Source organism: Pan paniscus, chromosome 10, assembly GCF_029289425.2.
Source record: "Pan paniscus chromosome 10, NHGRI_mPanPan1-v2.0_pri, whole genome shotgun sequence".
Classification (NCBI taxonomy): Eukaryota; Metazoa; Chordata; class Mammalia; order Primates; family Hominidae; genus Pan; species Pan paniscus.
In genome coordinates this window covers 45,497,475-45,519,012 of record NC_073259.2, presented here as the reverse complement: position 1 = coordinate 45,519,012, position 21,538 = coordinate 45,497,475, and the positions used below count along the sequence as shown (strand labels likewise).

Genomic DNA, 21,538 nt, shown 5'->3' with positions numbered 1-21,538 from the left:
AATTCATTTAAAGCACCACTGGAATAGGGGGAAACAGAGCTCTAGTAAAAGTCACTAGGTATCATATCCTAACAAGAAATTAAATATACATGCCTTTTTTTTTTTTAGGGGAGTGTGCTAGTACAGAGGAATCCTTTTATGATCCTAAAGGAAGAAGAAAATTTTGCGTATGAAGGCCCATTGAAAAAAAAAAAGTATTCTAGAAACACTCCAAGGACTCTATTAACAACTTTTGTTAAAGGTAGAAGAAGAAAAGGGCTATATTTCCAAGTTAGCAAAGAAGCTCTGTAGGATGAATCAAAATTGAGATGATTAGATACAATAAAATTCAAGTTACTTTACAAAACACATTTTATGCAAGTGCTACCATTTCTTGAAATCTGTTAACTACCTGGTTATTTTCCTAGATTAATAAACATTATTTTAAAATTTGACTTATTTTTAACCAGAAAACACAATTTTTCTTAAACTGATAGTACCTGAATTATGGAGTTATAATTTTCAACTCAAAACTTTTATGGTAATTTTTTTAAATAAAAAAACTAACAATTATAATTTTTAAAACCATATAAACTTCCTTGAATAAAGCTATTTCTTTCAATGCATACTTGGAAATAACTAAACTCTCAAGCAGGGTGTGACAACTGTGGCACTACCAACACTGTGGGCCAGGTACATCTTTGTTGGAAGAAGGATGTATAGCAGCATTCCTGGCCTCTATCCACTAGCTGTCAGGAGCACCTCCATCTGAGTTATAACAACCAAAAATTTCTCCACACATTGCCAACTGGAAAACAAAATGGCCCCCAGTTGAAAACCACTACTCTAAAGAAACAGAAGATAGTACAAGGCAAACAAATATTTATTGAATGATCAAATGAATAAACATATGAATCTAATGGGAATCATCAGATTTGCACTATGCGCTTAAGAAAATCTAAGCAATATCTAATGTGCTTAAGAAGCCCACTCTTAAATTATTAATATTTAAAATATTATCCATTAAATGTTTCAACCAGAAATTTTTTTTAGACGAAGTCTCGCTCTGTCACCCAGGCTAGAATGCAGTGGCGTGATCTCGGCTCACTGCAACCTCTGTCTCCTGGGTTCAAGAGATTCTCCTGCCGCAGACTCCAAAGTAGCTGGGATTACAGGCACCTGCCATCACACCCGGCTGATTTTTATACTTCTAGTAGAGACAGGGTTTCGCCATGTTGGCCAGGCTGGTCTCTAACTCCTGACCTCAGGCGATCAGCCCGCCTCAGCCTCCCAAAGTGCTGGGATTACAGGCGTGAGCCACCACGCCTGGCCAAGAACTTTTTTTTATTGGAATTCAAAGGACTTTCACAAGTCTCTTATGTATTTAATACCACAATATCCTAAAAAAGGACTCCCCCCATCATCCTCCACCCACCACTTTCCTTTCAGATGGGGCAAAAGAGGTAAAAAGAAGGGAATGGTTAACCTACAACTAGAGTCTGGGTCCTTCACTTTCAGTTGAGTGCTGTCTCCATTAGACCACAGTAAAGAGTTAACAGGTCACCAATGGCAGTCGCATCTTTCTCTGGGATAAGGACTTAAGGAAGGGTAAGTGACTTAGGCAACTATGGAGTGGAAAGGAAAGAGCATAAAAGGAAAAAAAATACTTCCCTTCTCTTTTCAAATACATTTTCAATTTTGCTTTATATTTATATTTTAATAAGCTATTTGACTACAGTATTATAATATCTAAAATAGTCCTTAGTATCTGTAAACTGAGTTTTTTCCCTTATAAAAGTAATTCATGCTCGCCTTAAAAAAACAAAAAATAAAAGAACAGTGAAAAAAGGGCATTCACAACCACACCATGCACAAATTATCACATTTCTGTATTGTTCCCTTCCAGTATTTGGTTTCATGCAATTTCAGACACCGTACAGAATTCCATATCCTGGAATGTCACTATCATTTTGCTGTCATTCATAAATTCTGTTAAATATATTTAATGCCTGAAAATATTCCACACTATGTTGTGTCATTAATTTATCTCCCTATTCTCCAGCTCTAAAAATGTTAAGGCTGTCTCAAGTTGGAAGAATATTTCATGTAAAAATATTGGTCTGCATTTGATTATCTCCTTAAAATAAATTCCCAGAGGTAAAAATTACCATATGAGGAAATATGAATTACTGTCAGATTGCTTTCCAAAAAGCTTTTATCTATTTATATTCCCACTGGCAATATTTAGAAGAGTCAATTTCACCATACTCTCACCTACTTTTGAAATTCACTGACTCATTTTTGAAAAACTGCATATTTTAAATTTTATTTTAAAACAAATATATGTACAAATATCAATTTTATAGATTTTTAATTTTCCTTATTTCCTATTTACAGTTGACCTTTAAACAACACAAGCTTGAACTGCACGGGTCTACTTACACGTGCATTTTCTTCTGCCTCTGTCATCCCACAGACAATAACACTTCCCCCTCCACTTAACAAAAAGACCATGAGAATAAGGACCTCTATGATAATCCACTTCCATTTAATAAATAGTAAATATATTTTCTCTTATGATTTTCTTGGTAACACTTTTTCCTAGTTTATTTTAATACAATATATAAGACATATAAACATATAAAATATGTGTTAGGAAGCTATGTTGTTGATAAGGCTTCTGATCAACAGTAAGCCATAAGGCTATTAGCAGTTAAATTTTGGGAGAATCAAAAATTATATACAAATTTTCAACTGTGTAGGGGGTCAGCACCCTAACCCCATGAATTGTTCAAAGGCCAACTGTATTTATAGTGAAGATACACACTTTTAACTATTAGCCTTTTTTTTTTTTTTTTTTTTTTTTTGAGACAGAGTCTCACTCTGTTGCCCAGGCTGGAGTGCAATGGCACGATCTCGGCTCACCGCAACCTCCGCCTTCCGGGTTCAAGCGATTCTCCTGCCTCAGCCTCCCGAGTAGCTGGGATTACGGGCGCCCATCACCACGCCTGGCTAATTTTTGTATATTTAGTAGAGACGGGGTTTCGCCATATTGGCAAAGCTGGTCTCAAACCCCTGACCTCAGGTGATCCACCCACCTCAGCCTCCCAAAGTGCTGAGATTACAGGTGAGAGCCACTTTGCCCGGCCCTATTAGCCTTTTCTATCTTCTTTTAAATCTGCCCATAGCCTTTGCCCAATTATGTTTTAAGCAATTTTTTTTTTTTTTGACAGAGAGTCTCGCTCTGTCGCCCAGGCTGGAGTGCAGTGGCGCAAAACCTCAGCTCACTGCAAGCTCCGCCTCCCGAGTTCATGCCATTCTCCCACCTCAGCCTCCTGAGTAGCTGGGACTACAGGAGCCCACCACCGCACCCGGCTAATTTTTGTATTTTTAGTAGAGATGGGGTTTTACCGTGTTAGCCAGGATGGTCTCGACCTCCTGACCTCGTGATCTGCCCGCCTTGGCCTCCCAAAGTGCTGGGATTACAGGCGTGAGCCACCGCACCCGGCCTTTTTTTTTTTTTTTTGAGACGGAGTCTCACTCTGTTGCCCAGGCTGGAGTGCAGTGGCGTGATCTCCTCTCACTGCAACCTCCACCTCCCAGGTTCAAGCAATTCTCTGCCTCAGCCTCCCGAGTAGCAAGGATTACAGGAACCCGCCACCATGCCTGGCTAATTTTTTTTGTATTTTTAGTAGAGATGAGGTTTCACCATCTTGGCCAGGCTGGTCTTGAACTCCTGACCTCGTGATCCACCCATCTTGGCCTCCCAAAGTGCTGGAATTACAGGTGTAAGCCACTGCACCCGGTCTTTTTTTTTTTTTTTAGAGACAGGGTTTTCCTCTGTCTCTAAAAAAGTAGAATGCAGTGGCATGATCCTAACTCACTTCAGCTTCAAACTCCTAGGCTCAAAAAATCCTCCCAGGTAGCTAAGACTACAATCACATGCCATGGTGACCAGATAATTTTTCTTTCTTCTTTTTCTTTAGAGATGAGGTCTTACTGTATTGTCCAGGCTGTAAGCATTTATCTTTAGAGTTTTTCATTACTTTGCACAACCATTTTATATATTAAGAACAATAATCTCTTATCAGACATCTGTTGTAATTAATAAATTAGTAAAATATTTAATAAGCAAAATAAAAATCAGCTTCCTGTCAAAAGACTAAGAAGAGGTTCTCCTTCTCCTCTCCCTATTAAAGAAAATAAGTGGCCGGGCGCGGTGGCTCATGCCTGTAATCCCAGCACTTTGGGAGGCCAAGGCAGGCAGATCACAAGGTCAGGAGATCGAGACCATCCTGGCTAACACGGTGAAACCCCATCTCTACTAAAAATACAAAAATTAGCTGGGCGCGGTGGCAGGCGCCTGTAATCCCAGCTACTTGGGAGGCTGAGGCAGGAGAATCACTTGTACCCAGGGGAGCAGAGGATGCAGCAAGCTGAGATCGCGGTACTGCACTCCAGCCTGGGTGACAGAGTCAGATTTTGTCTCAAAAAAAACAAATAAAGAAAATAAGTTTTAATTTCCAAATATTTGGCATTTCTTGCCAAGCAAATGAAATCCAGCAATCCTATTTAATTAACAAATGCTTTTACTGCAAAATTTTTCTCAATGCCTATAATAAATAAGCACTTTCACAATTCAATCAACAACTCAAAAAGGTTTGAAGGCCCAATACCAAATGTAGTCCTTTAACAGAATCAAGAGACATTATGATGGTTCAAAGGCAAATTAATTGAAAAGAAGAAAAAAAAGCATCTCATTTTTGGAAATAGCAAACTTCTAATTTGAATGATGTTTAAAGTATGCAAGTTAGAGGCCAGGCACAGCGACTAAGTGTTACCACAAAAGAGTCAAGAGACTGGGCATGGTGGCTCACAACTGTAATCCTAGCAGTTTGGGAGGCTGAGGCAGGCGGATCACATGAGCTCAGAAGTTCGAGACCAGCCTGGGCAACATAGTGACACATCCTCTCTACAAAAATTAAACAAAATTAGCTGGACGTGGTAGCACGTGCCTGTAGTCCCAGCTACTCTGGTGGCTGAGGTGGGAAGATCGTTTAAGCCCAGCAGATCACGGCAGTGAGCCATCATCATGCCACTGCACTCCAACCTGGGCAACAGAGTAAGACACTGTCTCAAAAAAATTAAAAAAAGAAAACTTTTTAAAGAGCCAAGTTTCTTTTTTAAGTTTATAAAGGCCAGGTACAGTGGCTGATGACTGTAAGCCCAGCATCTGGGGAGGAAAGGACTGGCAGACTGCTTAAGCCCAGCAGTTTGAGACCAGCCTGGGCAACATACTGAAAATTGCCTCTACAAAAAAAAAAAAAAAAAAAAAAATAGGCCAGGTGCAGTGGCTCATGCTTGTAATCCCAACACTTTGGGAGGCCGAGGCAGGCAGATCACTTGAGGTCAGGAATTTGAGACCAACCTGGCCAACATGGTGAAACCCCATCTCTACTAAAAATACAAAAATTAGCCAGGCGTGGTGGCACGTGCCTGTAATCCCAGCTACTCAGGAGGATGACACACAAGAATTGCTTGAACCCAGGAGGTGGAAGTTGCAGTGAGCCAAGATCACACCACTGCACTCCAGCCTGGGCGACACAGCGAGACTCTGCCTCAAAAAATATAATTAATAATAAAATAAAATAAATAATTAGCCAGGCATGGTGGCACACATACATAGTCCCAGCTATTCAGAAGGCTAAGGTAGGAGAATTGCTTGACCCAGGAGTTAAGGCTGCAGTGAGCTATGACTGAGCCACTGCACTCCAGCCTGGATAACAGTGTGAGACCCTGTCTCAAAAAACACAAATAAAAAAATAAAAGCCGGGCACAGTGGCTTACTCCTGTAATCCCAGCATTCTGGGAAGCCAAGGCGGGTGGATCACCTGAGGTCAGGAGTTCGAGACCAGCCTGGCCAACATGGTGAAACCCCATCTCTACTAATAATACAAACATTAGCCAGGTGTTGTGGTATGTGCCTGTAATCCCAGCTACTCGGGGAATCGCTTGAACTCGGGAGGCGGAGGGTGCAGTGAGGTGGAGGTTGCAGTGAGCCGAGATCACGCCATTGCACTCCAGCCTGGGAGACTACAGCAAAACTCCATCTCCAAAAAATAAAAAATAAAATAAAATACAGAAGTGAGGGCCCTAACCACACAAAAGGATAATACTAGAAGTTCACAGTGCAAAATCATCCTTTCAATTGGGGTGGAAAACCCACAGTAATTTTTTAAGTTTATAATTAGATTTAACAGCATTAGGATCCTAATAAGCAAGTTAAATCAGAAACCTTGAGACAATTACAAATATTTTATGTATATTTTGGGACCCAAGTATTAAGACTATAAATAAATATTAGCCCACATCTATGAAAAACGACTCATGTTTCTTTCTAATGAATTGACCATTACATTTCCAAAGTTATGAAATGGCCAACAGACCATAGAAAGACAATTCTTTAGGCTCCTGCTTGAAACCAACAGCTTCAGCAAACTGCTGGCCTTGATTCAGGGCCAAAGGAAAACAAAATCCTTCAATTAAGCAAACTAGCACAGAGATTCCCACTAGTCTTCAAACTAGCATATCACAGCCTTAACAGGCAGAGTAAAAAGATACGGGTAAGGCAGTGTCTGGTCATTGGAAGAGACTGATTGGAACAACGAACATCATCCACAAAGGCCAAGCACCTCTGACTGGAACGAGTGGTATGGGCCTAAAATGGAAAAAGACAGATAAAATAGACCCACAAAAGAACATACAAACAATTACGATGAAAATAGTTATATAAGAAAAGCACATCCTAAAGGCTAGAAATTTAACATTTAACAAAAATAGATTCACCAATACCATGCAAAAGACAAAAAACTTTAAAACCTAGTGCATGAGTCAACCTCAATCCCAAATACACCTCTCCATATTCTAAAAGTGTGATATAGCCTATTTAACACAAATTTTGTCTTTTACCAACAGAACTCTTTGAAATTGCAGCCTTAAGTGGAATCTCAACAAATGAAACAAAATTACTCTTACTGAAACAGAGACCAAGGGTTTGAAAAACACATTTAAGAATGATCACTTAATTCTTCTTCCTATTAACCTTACTTCCTGACATTCAATTGCTCCTATTCTACCTTCCCACATTTTAAAACAAGATTCCCAAGCAATTTAGGCTTAACTTGTGCTTATTTCTGAACTGAAGAATATCTGAACCAAGGACTTAGAAACTTTTCCCAACTACTCAATATGCAGATGAGAATACTGAGGCCCAGAAAATTTAAGCTAACTGTGCAGACACAGAGCTGGTCAGTGGGGACTCACACTAGAATCCATGTCTCCTGACTTCAAGCTAAGTGCTTTCACTATAACCCACGTGCAAAAAGTCAGATTTCAGATCCAAGACTGGACATAGGGAGTTCAAGACCAGCCTGACCAACATGGAGAAACCCCGTCTCTACTAAAAATACAAAATCAGCCAGACATGGTGGCACATGCCTGTAATCCCAGCTACTCAGGAGGCTGAGGGAGGAGAATCACTTGAACCCAGGAGGTGGATGCTGCGGTGAGCCAAGACGGCGCCATTGCACTCCAGCCTGGGCAACAAGATTGAAACTCTTGTCTCAAAAAAAGACTGGACATAGTGTTTTGACAATTACTCTAACTTTGTAAATAAAGTGAACATGACCAGGCACGGTGGCTCATGTCTGCAATCCCAACACTTTGGGAGGCCGAGGTGGGTAGATCACGAGGTCAGGCATTGGAGACCAGCCTGGCCAACATAGTGAAACCCCCAAAAATACAAAAACATTAGCCGGGCGCATGGTGGTGGGCACCTGTAATCCCAGCTACTCGGGAGGCTGAGGCAGGAGAATTGCTTGAAACTGGGAGGCAGGGGTTGAGAGATCTCAGTGAGCCGACATCGCACCACTGCACTCCAGCCTGAGTGACAGTGCGAGACTCCGTCTCGAAAAAATAAAAACAATAAATAAAGTGAACGCATATACCTTAAAGGTATACACACAAATTACCTGTTGGGCGGCACCATCTGTGGCCAGCATTCTCCGTTCCTTCAACTGCCTATGCAGTAAGGCTTCCACTCCATAGCGCTGGCGGTATCGACGCAGACATTTTAATCGCTTTAAGTTCTCTCGTTCTTTGGCCAAAAGTCCCTCTGGGCCAGTCAGGAGACTACTGCCTAGAGTTACAAGAGTCAAGATGTTATTTGCCAAGCAATCCATCAAGGTTACGTCTCCAAGTCAACAAGTAAACAGGAAAATCCTTGGGCATAAGATAGGCAGTTTCAAAAGCAAATGACCCCCAATCCAGGTACCAAGACAGAAATAAATCTAATTATAGTCATGCACTATATAACCACTTTTTAATCAATCATGGACCATACATACTATGGTGGTCCCATAAGATTATAACAAAGCTGAAAAAAAATTTTTTTTTTTTTTTTTTGAGGCAGAGTCTGGCTCTGTTGTCCAGGCTGGAGTGCAGTGGCGCAATCTTGGCTCACTGCAAGCTCCGCCCCCCAGGTTCACGCCATTCTCCTGCCTCAGCCTCCTGAGTAGCTGGGACTACAGGTGCCCGCCACCACGCCCGGCTAATTTTTTTTTTGTATTTTTAGTAGAGACAGGGTTTCATTGTGGTCTCGATCTCCTGACCTCGTGATCCGCCTGCCTTGGCCTCCCAAAGCGCTGGGATTACAGGCATGAGCCACCGCACCCGGCCAAAGCTGAAAAATTCTTATTGCCTAGTGACATCATAGTTCAACCCACACATTTGTGGTGATGCTGGTGACCAAACCTACTGCACTGCCAGTTATATACAAGTCTAGCACAGGCTGGACACAGTGGCTCACACCTGTAATCCCAGCACTTTTTGGGAGCCCAAGGCAGGCAGATCACCAGATCAGGAGATTGAGAACATCCTGGCCAACATGGTGAAACCCCATCTCTACTAAAAATACAAAAATTAGCTGGGCGTGGTGGCATGCACCTATAGTCCCAGTTACTCAGGAGGCTGAGGCAGGAGAATCGCTTGAACCCGGGAGGTGGAGGTTGCAGTGAGCCAAGATCACACACTGCACTCCAGCCTGGCGACAGAGTGAGACTATATCACACACACAAAAAAAATCTAGCACCTACAATTATGCACAGTACCTAATACTCGATAATAAACAACTATGTTACTGGTTTATATATTTACTATATTTATCCTTAGAATGTACTCCACTCTATTTATTAAAAAAAAAAAAAGTTAAATGTAAAACAGCCTCAGGCAGTTCTCTCAGAAAGTATTGCAGAAGACATTGTTATCATGAGATGACAGTTCGCTGCATGAGATTGTCCCCGAAGACCTTCCACTGGGACAAGATGTGGAGGTGAAAGACAGTGACACTAGGCCCATGTAGGCCTAGGCTAATGTACGTGTTTGCATCTTAGTTTTTAACAGAAGTTTAAAAGGATTTTTTTTTAATTAAAACTAGAAAAGCTTATAGGGATATAAAAAAAATTTTTGTACAGCTGTACAGTGTTTGTGTTTTAAGCTAAGTGTTATTACAGAGTCCAGAAGTTTTTCTTAAAATTTTTTTTAAGTTTATAAAGGCCAGGTGCAGTGGCTCATGCCTGTAATCAATCCCAGCACTTTGGGAAGCCACGGTCGGAGGATCACTTGAGCCCAGGAGTTCAAGACTAACCTGGGCAACATAGCGAGACCCTGTCTCTACAAAAATTTAAAAATTAGCTGAGTGTGGTGGTGCATCTGTAGTCCTAGCTACTCAGGAGGCTGAGGCAGGATAGCCTGAGTCCAGGAGTTGAAGGCTGCAGTGAGTGAGGACCACGCTACTGCACTCTGGCCTCAGTGACACAGCAAGATTCTGTCTCTTTAAAAAAAAGCTTATAGGCCAGGCGCAGTGGCTCATGCCTGAAATCCCAGCACTTTGGGAGGCCAAGGTAGGGGGATCACTTGAGGTCAGGAGTTCCGAGAGCAGCCTGGCCAACATGGCAAAACCCCTCCTCTACTAAAAATAAAAAAATTAGCCGGGCATGGTGGAATGTGCCTGTAATCCCAGCTACTTGGGAGGCTGAGGTGGGAGAACTGCTTGAACCTAGGAAGCAGAGGTTGCAGTGAGCTGAGATCATGCCACTGCACTCCAGCCTGGGCAACAGAGCGAGACTCCGTGTCCATCTCAATTAAAAAAAAAAAAAAAAGTTTATAAAGTAAAAAAGTTACAGTAAGCTAAGGGTTAATTTATTATTGAAGAAACTTTTTTAATAAATTTAGTACAGCTTAAGTGTACAGTACTTATAACGTCTAAAGTAGTAAATAATAATGTGCTAGGCCTTCCCGTTGACTCACCACTCACTCACTCGCCCAAAATAACTTCCAGTCCTACAAGCTCCATTCATGCTAAGTGCCCATTTTTAAAATCTTTTATGCCATAATTTAACTGTACCTTTTCTCTGTTTAGATGTGTTTAGGTACACAAATACCACTGTTACAACTGCCCACAGTATTCAGTACAGTAACATGCTTGTACAGGTTTGCAGCCTAGGTATGTTGCAGGCTATACCACCTACGTTAGCGTGAGTCACTCTATGAAGTTTGAATGATAAAAATCACCTAACAACGTATGTATCCCCATCATTAAGTGACACATGACTGTACTACCAAATTCACATGTTAAACCCACAACAGCTTGTTGGAACTGGCATAAAACTTGCCTAGAGCTTCATGTTCCACTTTGCGATTATGTAAGTATCGGCGCTTCTTCTCCTTGAGCAGATGCTGAAGTCGTTTAAACTGATCAATATACAACGACTGCAAACGAATTAGCTTTTCACGCATAATCAGGGCCACTTCTTCTGCCGTGTAGACACCAGCATGTCTGGAATAAAACAGAATTCAGCAAAGCATAAGAAAACAATAATAATAAAACCCAAGTTTGAAAGAGTAGAGATGTCAGACTAAGTTTGTTATTTAACAAGTGGTGACATCATCACCTTAATGTTTTTGCAAAACATTGTACCATTCAAGTTGTTATTAAATAAAACAAAAGAGAAATCTCCAAGAAAGAATACTAATCTGTGATTTCCCAAAATGGGGGAAGGAGAAATGTCTTATTTTTCCCAGCTATTTGCATTATGTTGAAAAGAAAGTGAACATGCGGAACACTTTAAACTTTTATTAATCTACATTCTTAATGTTTTGATATGAAATCATCACTTACCAGTCAAGACAGCTTTAAAGTGTTCAATTCATTAACATGTATCTTTCACATATACATACATATATATATATATATATATTTTTTTTTTTTTTTTTTTTTTGAGATAAGGTCTCACTCTTGTCACCCAGGATGGAGTGCAGTGGTGCAATCAATCACAGCTCACTACAACCTTTGCTTCCTGGGCTCAAGCGATCCTCCCACGTCAGCCTGCCGAGTAGCTGGGACTACAGGTGTGCACCACCCCACTTGGTTAATTTTTGTATTTTTTGTAGAGATGGGATTTCACCATGTTGTCCAGGCTTGAACCCCTGGATTTAAGCGATCCTCCCGCCTCAGCCTCACAAAGTGCTGGAATTAAACGCATAAGCTACTGCACCTGGCAATATATTTTAATTAAAGCACTAAAGATACCAGTATCAAATAATTTTTTTTTTTTGAGACAGTCTTGCTCTGTCACCCAGGCTGGAGTGCAGTGGCACAACCTTGGCTCACTGCAACCTCCGCTTCCCAGGTTCAAGTGATTCTCCTGTCTCAGCCTCCCAAGTAGCTGGCATTACAGGCACCTACCACCACGCCCAGCTAATTTTTATATTTTCAGTAGAGATGGGGTTTCTCCATGTTGGTCAGGCTGGTCTTAACTCCTGACCTCAGATCGATCTTCCAGCCTCGGCCTCCCAAAGTGCTGGGATTACAGGCATAAGCCACTGTGCCCGGCCAAAATTTGTAATTGTTTAAAAAATATAGGCCTATATTGGAGCTCATATGGACCCTCAAATAACTAGTCAAAATGGGCTATACCCTGTCCTCAGCTAATTTTCTTGACAATATTCTCAAAATTCAGTACCCTAGGTTAACCCTTAATTGCCAAAGATCTGGCACGGATCCATATCAACTTGATTAAGCTTTGCTGCCAATTATAAACTAAAATAATTTCTGGCCAGGCACGGTAGCTCACACCTGTAATCCTAGCACCTTGGGAGGCCAAGGCAGGCGGATCACCTGAGGTCAGGTGTTCAAGACCAGCCTGGCCAACATGGCGAAACCCCGTCTCTACTGAAAATACAAAAATCAACCAGGTATGGTGGTGGGCGCCTATAATCCCAGCTACTCGGGAGGCTGGGGCAGGAGAATTGCTTGAACCCGGGAGGCAGAGGTTGCAGTGAGCTGAGATCGTGCCACTGCATTCCAGACTGGGTGACAGAGCAAGACTCCATCTCAAAAAAAGAAAAAAAAAAAGAACTTCTAAAAGTTATGCTAGTGATTAATACATGGAAGACTGTTCTCTGGCTCTGATTTATGCAATCAAAATTAAGAGATGAGGCCAGGTGTGATAGCTCACGCCTGTAATCCCAGCACTTTGGGAGGCCGAGGCAGGCAGATTGCTTGAGCCTGGGAGTTCAAGACCAGCCTGGGCTGTAACATGATAAAACCCTGTCAATACAAAAAATACAAAAGTTAGCTGGGCACGGTGGTGTATACCTGTAGTCCCAGATACTCAGGAGACTGAGGTGAAAGGATCACTTCAGCCTGGGAGTGGGAGGCTGCAGTGAGCTGAGATGGCACCACTGCACTCCAACCTGGGTGACAGAGCAAGACCATGTCTCAAAAATAAATAAATAAATAAATAAATAAATAAGAGAATAACTTTGAATTTTAAAAATTTTGTTTCACTCACCGTCTGATCATTACATAAATACCAAGAACAAGCTATATACCTTAAGTTTCATACTGAGTAAAAATTTTATTGAAAAGGCAAAACACATAAATTACACTAATTTTAAGTCAAAAAATTATGCTTTATTACTTTTTCATTTTTAAGACAGAGTCTTGCTCTGTTTCCCAGGCTGCACTGAAGTGGCACAATGTTGGCTCACTGCAACCTCCGCCTCCCGGGTTCAAGCAATTCTCATGCCTCAGCCTCCACAGTAGTTGAGATTGCAGGCATGTGCCACCACACCTGGCTTTTTTTATTTTTTGTATTTTTAGTAGAGATGGGGTTTCACCATGTTTCCCAGGCTGGTCTCAAACTCCTGAGTTCAGGCAATCCACCTGACTCGGCCTCCCAAAGTGCTAGGATTACAGGCGTGAGCCACTGTGGCCAGCCTATGCTTTATTTTTAAAAACTAGCTGTTAAGGCACTGAAATACACAGAATATACAAAATTAACTTTAGGACTGAGAGCAAGTAATTTCTGCCAAAATTTCTTCATAAATATAAACAAAAGCCAATATTACCTGTGTATAAGAGGTACTTAACTATATTCTGAAGTAAAAGTGAAAAGAAATTAAGAAAAATCAAAACATGGTTAATAAAACCAGCAAAGGGCCAGGTGTGGTGCACAAGGCCAAGGTGGGTGGATCACTTGAGGTCAGGAGTTCGAGACCAGCCTGGCCAACATGGCAAAACCGCCTCTCTACTAAAAATACAAAAATTAGCCAGGTATGGTGGCAAGCACCTATAATCCCAGCTACTCGGGAGGCTGAGGCAGGAGAATCACTTGAACCTGGTAGGCAGAGATTACAGTGAGCCAAGATCGCACCACCGCGCTCCAGCCTGGGCGACAGAACGAGACTCTGTCTCCAAAAATAAAAAATTAAATAAAATAAACAAATTAAATAAATAAATAAAAATAATAAATAATAAATAAAATAAAATTAATAAAAAATAAATTTAAAAATAAATAAAATAAAATGAAACCAGCAAATTACAGAAATGACAAAAGCTAACAGACTATCAGAAAATGTGAAAAGGCTTTAAAGATACATAACAGTTGGCTGGGCACGGTGGCTCAAGCCTGTAATTCTAGCACTTTGGGAGACCGAGGTGGGCATACTGCCTGAGCTCTGGAGTTTGAGACCAGCCTGGGCAACATGGTGAAACCCCATCTCTACTACAATACAAAAAAAAAAAAAAAAAATTAGCCGGGCACAGCGGCGTGCGCCTGTAGTCCCAGCTACTAGGGAGGCTTAGGCAGAAGAATTGCTTGAACCCAGGAGGCGAAGGTTGCAGTGAGCTGAGATCGTGCCACTGCGCTCCAGCCTGGCAACAGAGCGAGAGTCCGTCTCAAAAATAAATACATAACGGTTTCACAAGGTGACTAAGTTACATCTTCAGAAAAATGGGTTATGCCTACATTAACCTGTCTGTAACCTAAAATACTGAGGCCTTAACCTAATATAGAGTTTGTTAAAATGAAATTCATTTTTTGAATACTGAAAATGAGAAAAATAAAAATTGTTTTAAAAAATTAATTTCACTGCACCCTGTCAGAAGAGAATTTAACCAATGGTCTGGGACTGAAATGTACTTATCTGAAGCCATTACTATTAGAAGTTATTAGAAATCATTTGGTGGGGGCAGTAAGCAACCTACTAAATGAATGCCGGCTGGTTCATGTAACAGATGGCTCATTTACTTAAAGATGAATGCGCCAGACTTTCAGAGCTGGACATTAAAATTATGTACTAATTCCCCTTGCTCTGGTATGCACAAATTAAAGTCAAGGTTTTATTATTAGCATTCATCTTCAAAAAAGAGGGTCTCACCTTATATTCTACTAAATAGTCTCTCTTATAAAGGGCATTCTCCAAATTTCTTTATTTGGAAAACAATGATGAAGATTCAATAATGTGAAATAACCTTCAGCCAAACAAGTTTTGGATGTTTATAGAGGTCATATGATACAATTATTATTTAAAAAAGGGAAATGAAGATTTAACAATTACCTTTAGGATAAAATTTCTTAAGTATTAGATGTTGTAGACAAGCTTTTATTTATTTTTTCTGTGTGTATGAGATAGGGTCTCCCTCTGTTGCCCAGACTGGAATGCAGTGGCACGATCACAGAGCCTCGACCTCCCAGGCTCAAGCGATCCTCCTACCTGAGCCTCTTGAGTAGCTAAGACTACAGACCACGTGCACCACCACGTCTGGCTAATTTTTAAATCTTTCGTAGAGATGGTGTCTCCCTATGTTGCCAGGCTGGTCTCGAACTCCTGGGCTCAAGCAATCCTCCCACCTCGACCTCCCAAAGTGCTAGGATCACTGGGCGCACTGGTTCGTCCCTGTAATCCCAGCACTTTGGGAGGCTGAGACGGGCAGATCACCTCAGATCAGGAGTTCAAGACCAGCCTGCCAACATGGAGAAACCCCGTCTCTACTAAAAATATAAAAATCAGCTGGGTGTGGTGGCGGGCACCTGTAATCCCAGCTACTCGGGAGGCTGAGGCAGGAAAATCATTTGAACCCGGGAGGCGGAGGTTGCAGTGAGCTGAGATCGCACCATTGCACTCCAGCCTGGGCGACAAGAGTGAAACTTCGTGTCAAAAAAAAAAAGTGCGAGGATTACATGCGTAAGTCACTATGCCTGGCCATAAACAAGCTTTACTTTTAACAAAACAATTAAGTAAGTGGTTACTTTGAGAGAAATCATATATATACTAACAGGAAGTTTAAAAAATCTATGCCAACAATATTCTAGTTAGGATCAAGTCTCTAGCAACATCATAAACAATATAAAAGGTGCCCTTTGTGTAACAAGCAATTGAAGATAAATGTGGTTAAACTATTAGATGATTCAAAAAGTGATCCTATTGATGACAAAGACACTGGTGCCCTAAGATAAAAATTCTTAATGAAAAGAATTTTACTCAGTGGACATACTACTAAATTACTATATTATTAAATATAAGAAGATAGTAATATGTAATCATATTATAAGGAGACACTGAACAACTCTATTTACATGCCTAAAAATGCATAAATTTAGTGGGTCTAAATTTTTTTAAACAATAATCTCACTGAGGAAAAATAACGAAAGCCTTATACTTAGTTGCCTAATAGCTGACCATATTTGGGGCTTTATTTTCTCTTCTGAACATGTTTCTTCTAGGACAGAGTGACATCAACTGCCTAGTACTTTCCACATTTGTATTTCTCATAAAATGACCTGGTATTTTGGTTTATACAGCAGCCTTCTGTAAGTTAAATCAGCATCCATGTGCCTCCTAGAGACTGATCCACTCTAGATTACTAACAAAATCAAGTTTCTCGACCTTAAGCTGAGTGTTTACCACACCAAACGACACTCCCTTTGTAACCCTAGAGAGCATACATCTCTTCAAAGCAGCAAGTTTGGCCATCTAGAACCACAATGGAAAAAAAAGGAATGAAGCTGGGCCTGATGGCTCATGCCTGTAATCCCAGCACTTTGGGAGGCCGAGGCAGGTGAATCACGAGGTCAGGAATTCGAGACCAGCCTGGCCAACATGGTGAAACCCCATCTCTACTAAAAATACAAAAAATTAGCTGGGTGTGGTGGTGGGTGCCTATAATCCCAGCTACTTGGGAGGGAGGCTAAGGCAGGAGAATTGCTTGAACCTGGGAGGCGGAGGTTGCAGTGAACTGAGATCATGCCACTGCACTCCAGCCTGGGTGACAGTGCAAGACTCCATCTCAAAAAAAAAAAAAAAAAAAAAAAAGGAATGAATATGTTGGTTTAAGTTACTATTTGTGAGAGAATCCTGCGAGAGAACAGACATTCCCGTTCCAACTACTTAGATGGGTTTTCTAAACTAGTACTTCCTGAATAGTTGACCACAGTGAGATTACTCAATAGAAATGGATGAAATTATTCTACTCAGAAAACGTAACCCTAACATATGGCCATACCATCCGGAACATGCCCAACCTCCTCTGATCTCAGAAGCTAAGCAGGGTCAGGAGAAAATGTAACCCTAAATGACTTCTTATAAACCAAAGAATCCAAAGTAATGAAGAAAATGCTATTGCAAGAACAAAAGCCCAACAGTCAATCTAGAAATTACCCCTTCCACTATTTACAGTCCCTCTACATAAACTGTCAGTACAAAGTGTTAAGACACAGAAGTCAGCAGGCAAACATTTTAAAAAACTAAACCCAGACCTTGAGACACAGAAATATGAGACTCCAGAGTGGTAATGTTTTTATGCTTCTACAACTCCTACGGTGATGATGGGTTAAGTGAAGAGCAGAAGCTTACTAAGATATAAACCTGATTAAGATATACTTTTGGGTTTCTAAATCGGTTTCTCTTTCTTAGGCATGAAACCAAACTCTTGAATACCTTTTTATTCTTCTTTTTAAAAAAAAAATCCACACACAAAAAAACACTAAATGCTTGAGCTGATGAATATGCTAATTACCCTGATTTGATCATGACACAAGGTTTACAAGTATCCAAACATCACACTGTACCCCATACATTGTACAATTGTCAATTTAAAACAATATATAACTTCAAAAAATTTATAAATCCCATAAACACGACATTTTGCAGAAGTATTCAACTACAATCACATTATTCCTGAGGTTTAGGCCAAGCACCCATTCACAACCATTTTCTCTTCTCTAAACTGGTCTGACCATTTCTCAATCCACCTCCCACACTCCCATGTCTAAATTTCCTGTTTTCTCCCCTATACTTTCTCATACGTAGAATTTGGTGTTCAAACTTTTTTTAAATTACAAGGCTTCTAAAAAAGAATCATCCTGCCTTGAAGCAAGACGACAATGAACCATGCCACTTTTATATACAGAACCTCTCACTGCTGACAAATAGCTGTCTTCAACCCTCCTAGGTTACTAATTTATTAACAGCATGCAGCGCTACATTCCATATACTAACTACATTTTAAATGCCTTATGTGGAGTTACAACTTACTTTAGGGGATCTTCTTGATCACTGTCTATGCTATCAGCTTCACTGTCAGGGTCACCTCTCCATGTCTGATCCACAGTAATGGGTTCCTGCTCCCCATCACTCCAGCTGTCTTCATCTGAGGCAAGGAAGGGAGAGCAGCCATTAAGACTTCCCACCTCTGTAACTCCACCACACAAAACTAGATTACTTATCAACCCAAACCTTGAAATTTTAAAAACAAAAACAAAAAAAACACTTAGTACAAAGGTACTGGCAAATAAAAACACTTTAAGAAAATACAACCCAAGTAAGATTACTTACAACATAAATGAGTAAACCATGCCCTCTCAAACAGAAAAATCAACTTAAAATTACTGTTTCCTGAAATTACCTAACAAAGCTGCTGAGCATTAAAAAAGCAATGAAAGAAATGGTCACCAACTCAGGAAAGTAAACCTAGGCAAACACTACTTCAAATTCAAAAGAACTGGTAAACAACAAAGCAATCCCGGCATTCTCACCAAATTCCTGATGAATTAACAATACTGCCAAATAGTTCAAGGCATTGTGCTAACCCAAAATAGTTCCCCCTTAACTTTCTTCCTCCTTTTTCATTCCAGGAGAGAAGGTCCTTACCTAGTATTCGGCTGGCTTCACTGCGACTACTTTCTGGAGTCTGAGACCCCAGCTCTGTCTTAGCATATGAGCTCAGCTGGCACAGGAGTGTTTCACCCACAGGCCCTGGGTTGGTCTTCTTCATTTGAGCGTGAAGTGCCAGGGCATTCCTACGGACATGTTCAGCACAGAAGGACACCCTAAAGAGACAAAACATTAATATTTTATAAGTTCCTTCTTGAAAGCGTTCAATAATGTTCACAGTCCCTAATCTTTAAATCATTTTTAGGGAATTAAAATGACTATTACATTCATTTCTAAAAATGCAAGTCAGAGGAATTTAACTGGCCCAAGGTCAACTCATTTGACTTTATTAAAGGGAAATAACAGGACGGATGAAGTGGTTCACCCCTGTAATCCCAGCACTTTGGGAGGCTGAGGCAAGGGATTGGGTCTTGCTCTGTTGCCCAGGCTAAAGTGCTGTGGTGCAATCATAGTTCACTGTAGCCTTAAACTGCTTGGTTCAAGCGATCCTCCTGCCTCAGCCTCAAAGTAGCTAGAACTATAGGCATGCACCACTGTGCCCAGCAAATTTTTTTTAGTTTTTTGTAGAAACGAAGTCTATGTTGCCAAGTCTGGTATGGAACTCCCAAGCTCAAGTGATCCTCCCACCTCAGCCTCCCAAGTAGCTGGGACTACATGTCCACGCCACTATGCCCAGCGAGTTTTTTAATCTTCTGTAGAGACGGGGTCTCACTGTATTGCCTGGGTTGGTCTCCAACTCCTGGCCTCAAGTGATCCTCCTCCCGTGGCCTCCCAAAGTGCTGGGATTACAGGCATGAGCCACTGCGACCAGCCAGGGACACAATTTTAAAACTACAAGATATGTAAAAAATTATCTAGTCAGGTTATGTTTTTGCATGGATACCTTTGCATACATGATGAAAACTATAAAGCCTCTTACAGAAGAATACACACATATATAACTTTGCATGTTATTTAACAAAATTCATGGACAGCCAAATAGAGCCACACACCCCTCCATTAAGAAGAATTTTAGGGGCCAGGTGCGGTGGCTCACGCCTGTAATCCCAACACTCTGGGAGGCCGAGGCGGATGGATCACCTGAGGTCAGCAGTTCAAAACAAGCCTGGCCAACATGGTGAAACCCCGTCTCTACTAAAAAGTACAAAAACTAGCCGGGCATAGTGGCGCACGCCTTAAGTCCCAGCTACTTAGGAGGCAGGAGAATCGCTTGAACCTGGAAGGAGGAGGTTGCAGTGAGCAACACTACACTCCAGCCTGGGGAATAAAGCAAGAATCTGTGCCCACCCCCCAAAAAAATTAATTTTAGGGCCGGGCGCGGTCGCTCACGCCTGTAATCCCAGCACTCTGGGAGGCCGAGATGGGAGGATACCTTGAGGCCAGGAGTTTGAGACCGGCCTGGTCAAAATAGCAAGACCCCATCTCTCTTAAAAAAAAAAAAAAAAAAAAAGACTAATTTAGAATATGCCTTTATTTTACAGATAAGGGAAAAGAACCAAAGAGGTGAACTAAGTAATCCAACTCAAGGGTCTTTCCAGTCTTCACCGTTTTTTCAGTTTTCCAAGGATACAACCATAACCCCAAATTTACAAGGACAAGATCTCAAACGCGGCAGCTATGCTGAAGCCCGCATCATATCACATACCCCCTCGCTTTAAGACAAACGACATATATATCTATACATATATACCCATCTTTCTTCTCTGGCTTTGGGGCAGCATTGGGACATCTTTTTCCATTCTTCGTCGATATATAACTACACTGCTTGAAGGGTGCATTCTTGTCTTCAAGGATATGCTTAATGCAAAACTCCTGCCCCTCCAGACGAGGGTGAGAGCATGGACGATGAGTGAATGCACAAGACAGAGGTTCCTGAGACCTGGGCACTGGAGTGATCCTCCCCCGATTGGTTGGCAAGACGTGAATCCGAATCCTGTTCATAACCAAAACCTGCGGGGTCAAACGAAAGACCAAAAAGCCCTTACCCTTCCCGAAAATTCCTGCTCCACACAGATCGCGCGGGCAGTTTCCAAAGGACATGCAGAAGTCGTCCCCGTAAGGTACGCTCCGTAAGTCCCCGCCGCCCTCCCCAAGTCTCCACAGGCATCTGTGGCTTTGCCTCCCTTTAGCGTGTCCCTCCATGCCCGGCCCCACCCCGAACCACACCACGCTGAATGTATCTTCAGGACTCGCACAGCTGCAGCACGAAGGGAAGCGACAACACCAGCCCCATGCGGCGGCCACGCCGCCTCCCCGCACGCCGCCTTTGTCCCGGCCTGCCTCAGAGCGCACGACTGGGCCTGGCCTCGGAAGCCTATGCGAGCGCCATTTTGTCCTACGGCTCCGGTCACCGGAGATCCTGGCTCCTGGAAGCCTGCAGGAAGGAGACTGACTCTGACACTGCTTTGAGGCGGAGTAGCAGCTCTGAGCTGACAAAAAGAGCGAAATAGCAGCCCAACTGCAAGAGCTTAGAGGAAACAGCACCGCCATCTTACCTCGGGAGCTGCGCTGCGCCGTACTCTGCCGCGCCGCTCACCCTCCTCTAGTGGCGCCAGCGGCTCCCAGATCGGCCTCGCCCCTTTCCGGACTCCTGGCTACTGATTGGCTACCGCTCGTATGACAGGGTGTCGCCATTGGCCGAGACGAACTACCTATCGTGTCTGGGAGGGCGGAGCGCTGAGAAAATGCGAGGTTGGGGTGGCTAAGACAGACTGTCTGTCAGCAACTCCGCCCGGAGGAGAGTGAGCCGGGGAAGGGGGCGGAGAGCGGGCTGCGGGGCGGGTTGCCAGCTAATATTTTTCCACCTTGCAGCGTGGCTCGTTTTCCGGCTACTTTTGGACCATCAGTCCTAGGCTGCTGTTCCCTCACCACTGTACACAGCTAGTATAAAATCAGACAGACAGGCCGGGCGCGGTGGCTCACGCCTGTAATCCCAACACTTTGGGAGGCTGAGGCTGGCAGATCACCTGAGGTCGGGAACTCG

General features: G+C 42.2%; 1 protein-coding gene and 1 non-coding gene across 7 annotated transcripts in view; both read right to left on the bottom strand.

Annotated features, from left to right (window-relative positions):
* The window catches only part of KANSL2 (KAT8 regulatory NSL complex subunit 2), a 28,814-nt gene extending 7,666 nt beyond the window's left edge, over positions 1 to 21,148 (bottom strand). The window contains exons 1-8 of one of the 6 annotated variants that reach the window (XM_063593535.1): positions 21,051 to 21,102; positions 20,751 to 20,929; positions 20,246 to 20,505; positions 18,532 to 18,710; positions 17,917 to 18,031; positions 10,706 to 10,873; positions 8,010 to 8,172; positions 6,601 to 6,697 (exon numbers count right to left, since the gene is read on the bottom strand). In XM_063593535.1, coding sequence (XP_063449605.1) covers positions 6,601 to 6,697; positions 8,010 to 8,172; positions 10,706 to 10,873; positions 17,917 to 18,031; positions 18,532 to 18,710; positions 20,246 to 20,496 — 973 coding nt within the window. In that variant the 5' untranslated portion in view covers positions 20,497 to 20,505; positions 20,751 to 20,929; positions 21,051 to 21,102. Of the gene's footprint in view, positions 1 to 6,600; positions 6,698 to 8,009; positions 8,173 to 10,705; positions 10,874 to 17,916; positions 18,032 to 18,531; positions 18,711 to 20,245; positions 20,506 to 20,721; positions 20,930 to 21,050 lie in introns of all 6 variants that reach the window. The other 5 variants (XM_055095704.2, XM_063593536.1, XM_063593537.1 and 2 more) reach the window with 5 other exon arrangements.
* Positions 6,365 to 6,501, bottom strand: LOC112436800 (small nucleolar RNA SNORA2/SNORA34 family). Its single transcript, XR_003025491.1, has one exon. It is a non-coding gene; the product is annotated as a small nucleolar RNA SNORA2/SNORA34 family (small nucleolar RNA).
* Positions 21,149 to 21,538: the final 390 nt, after the last annotated feature.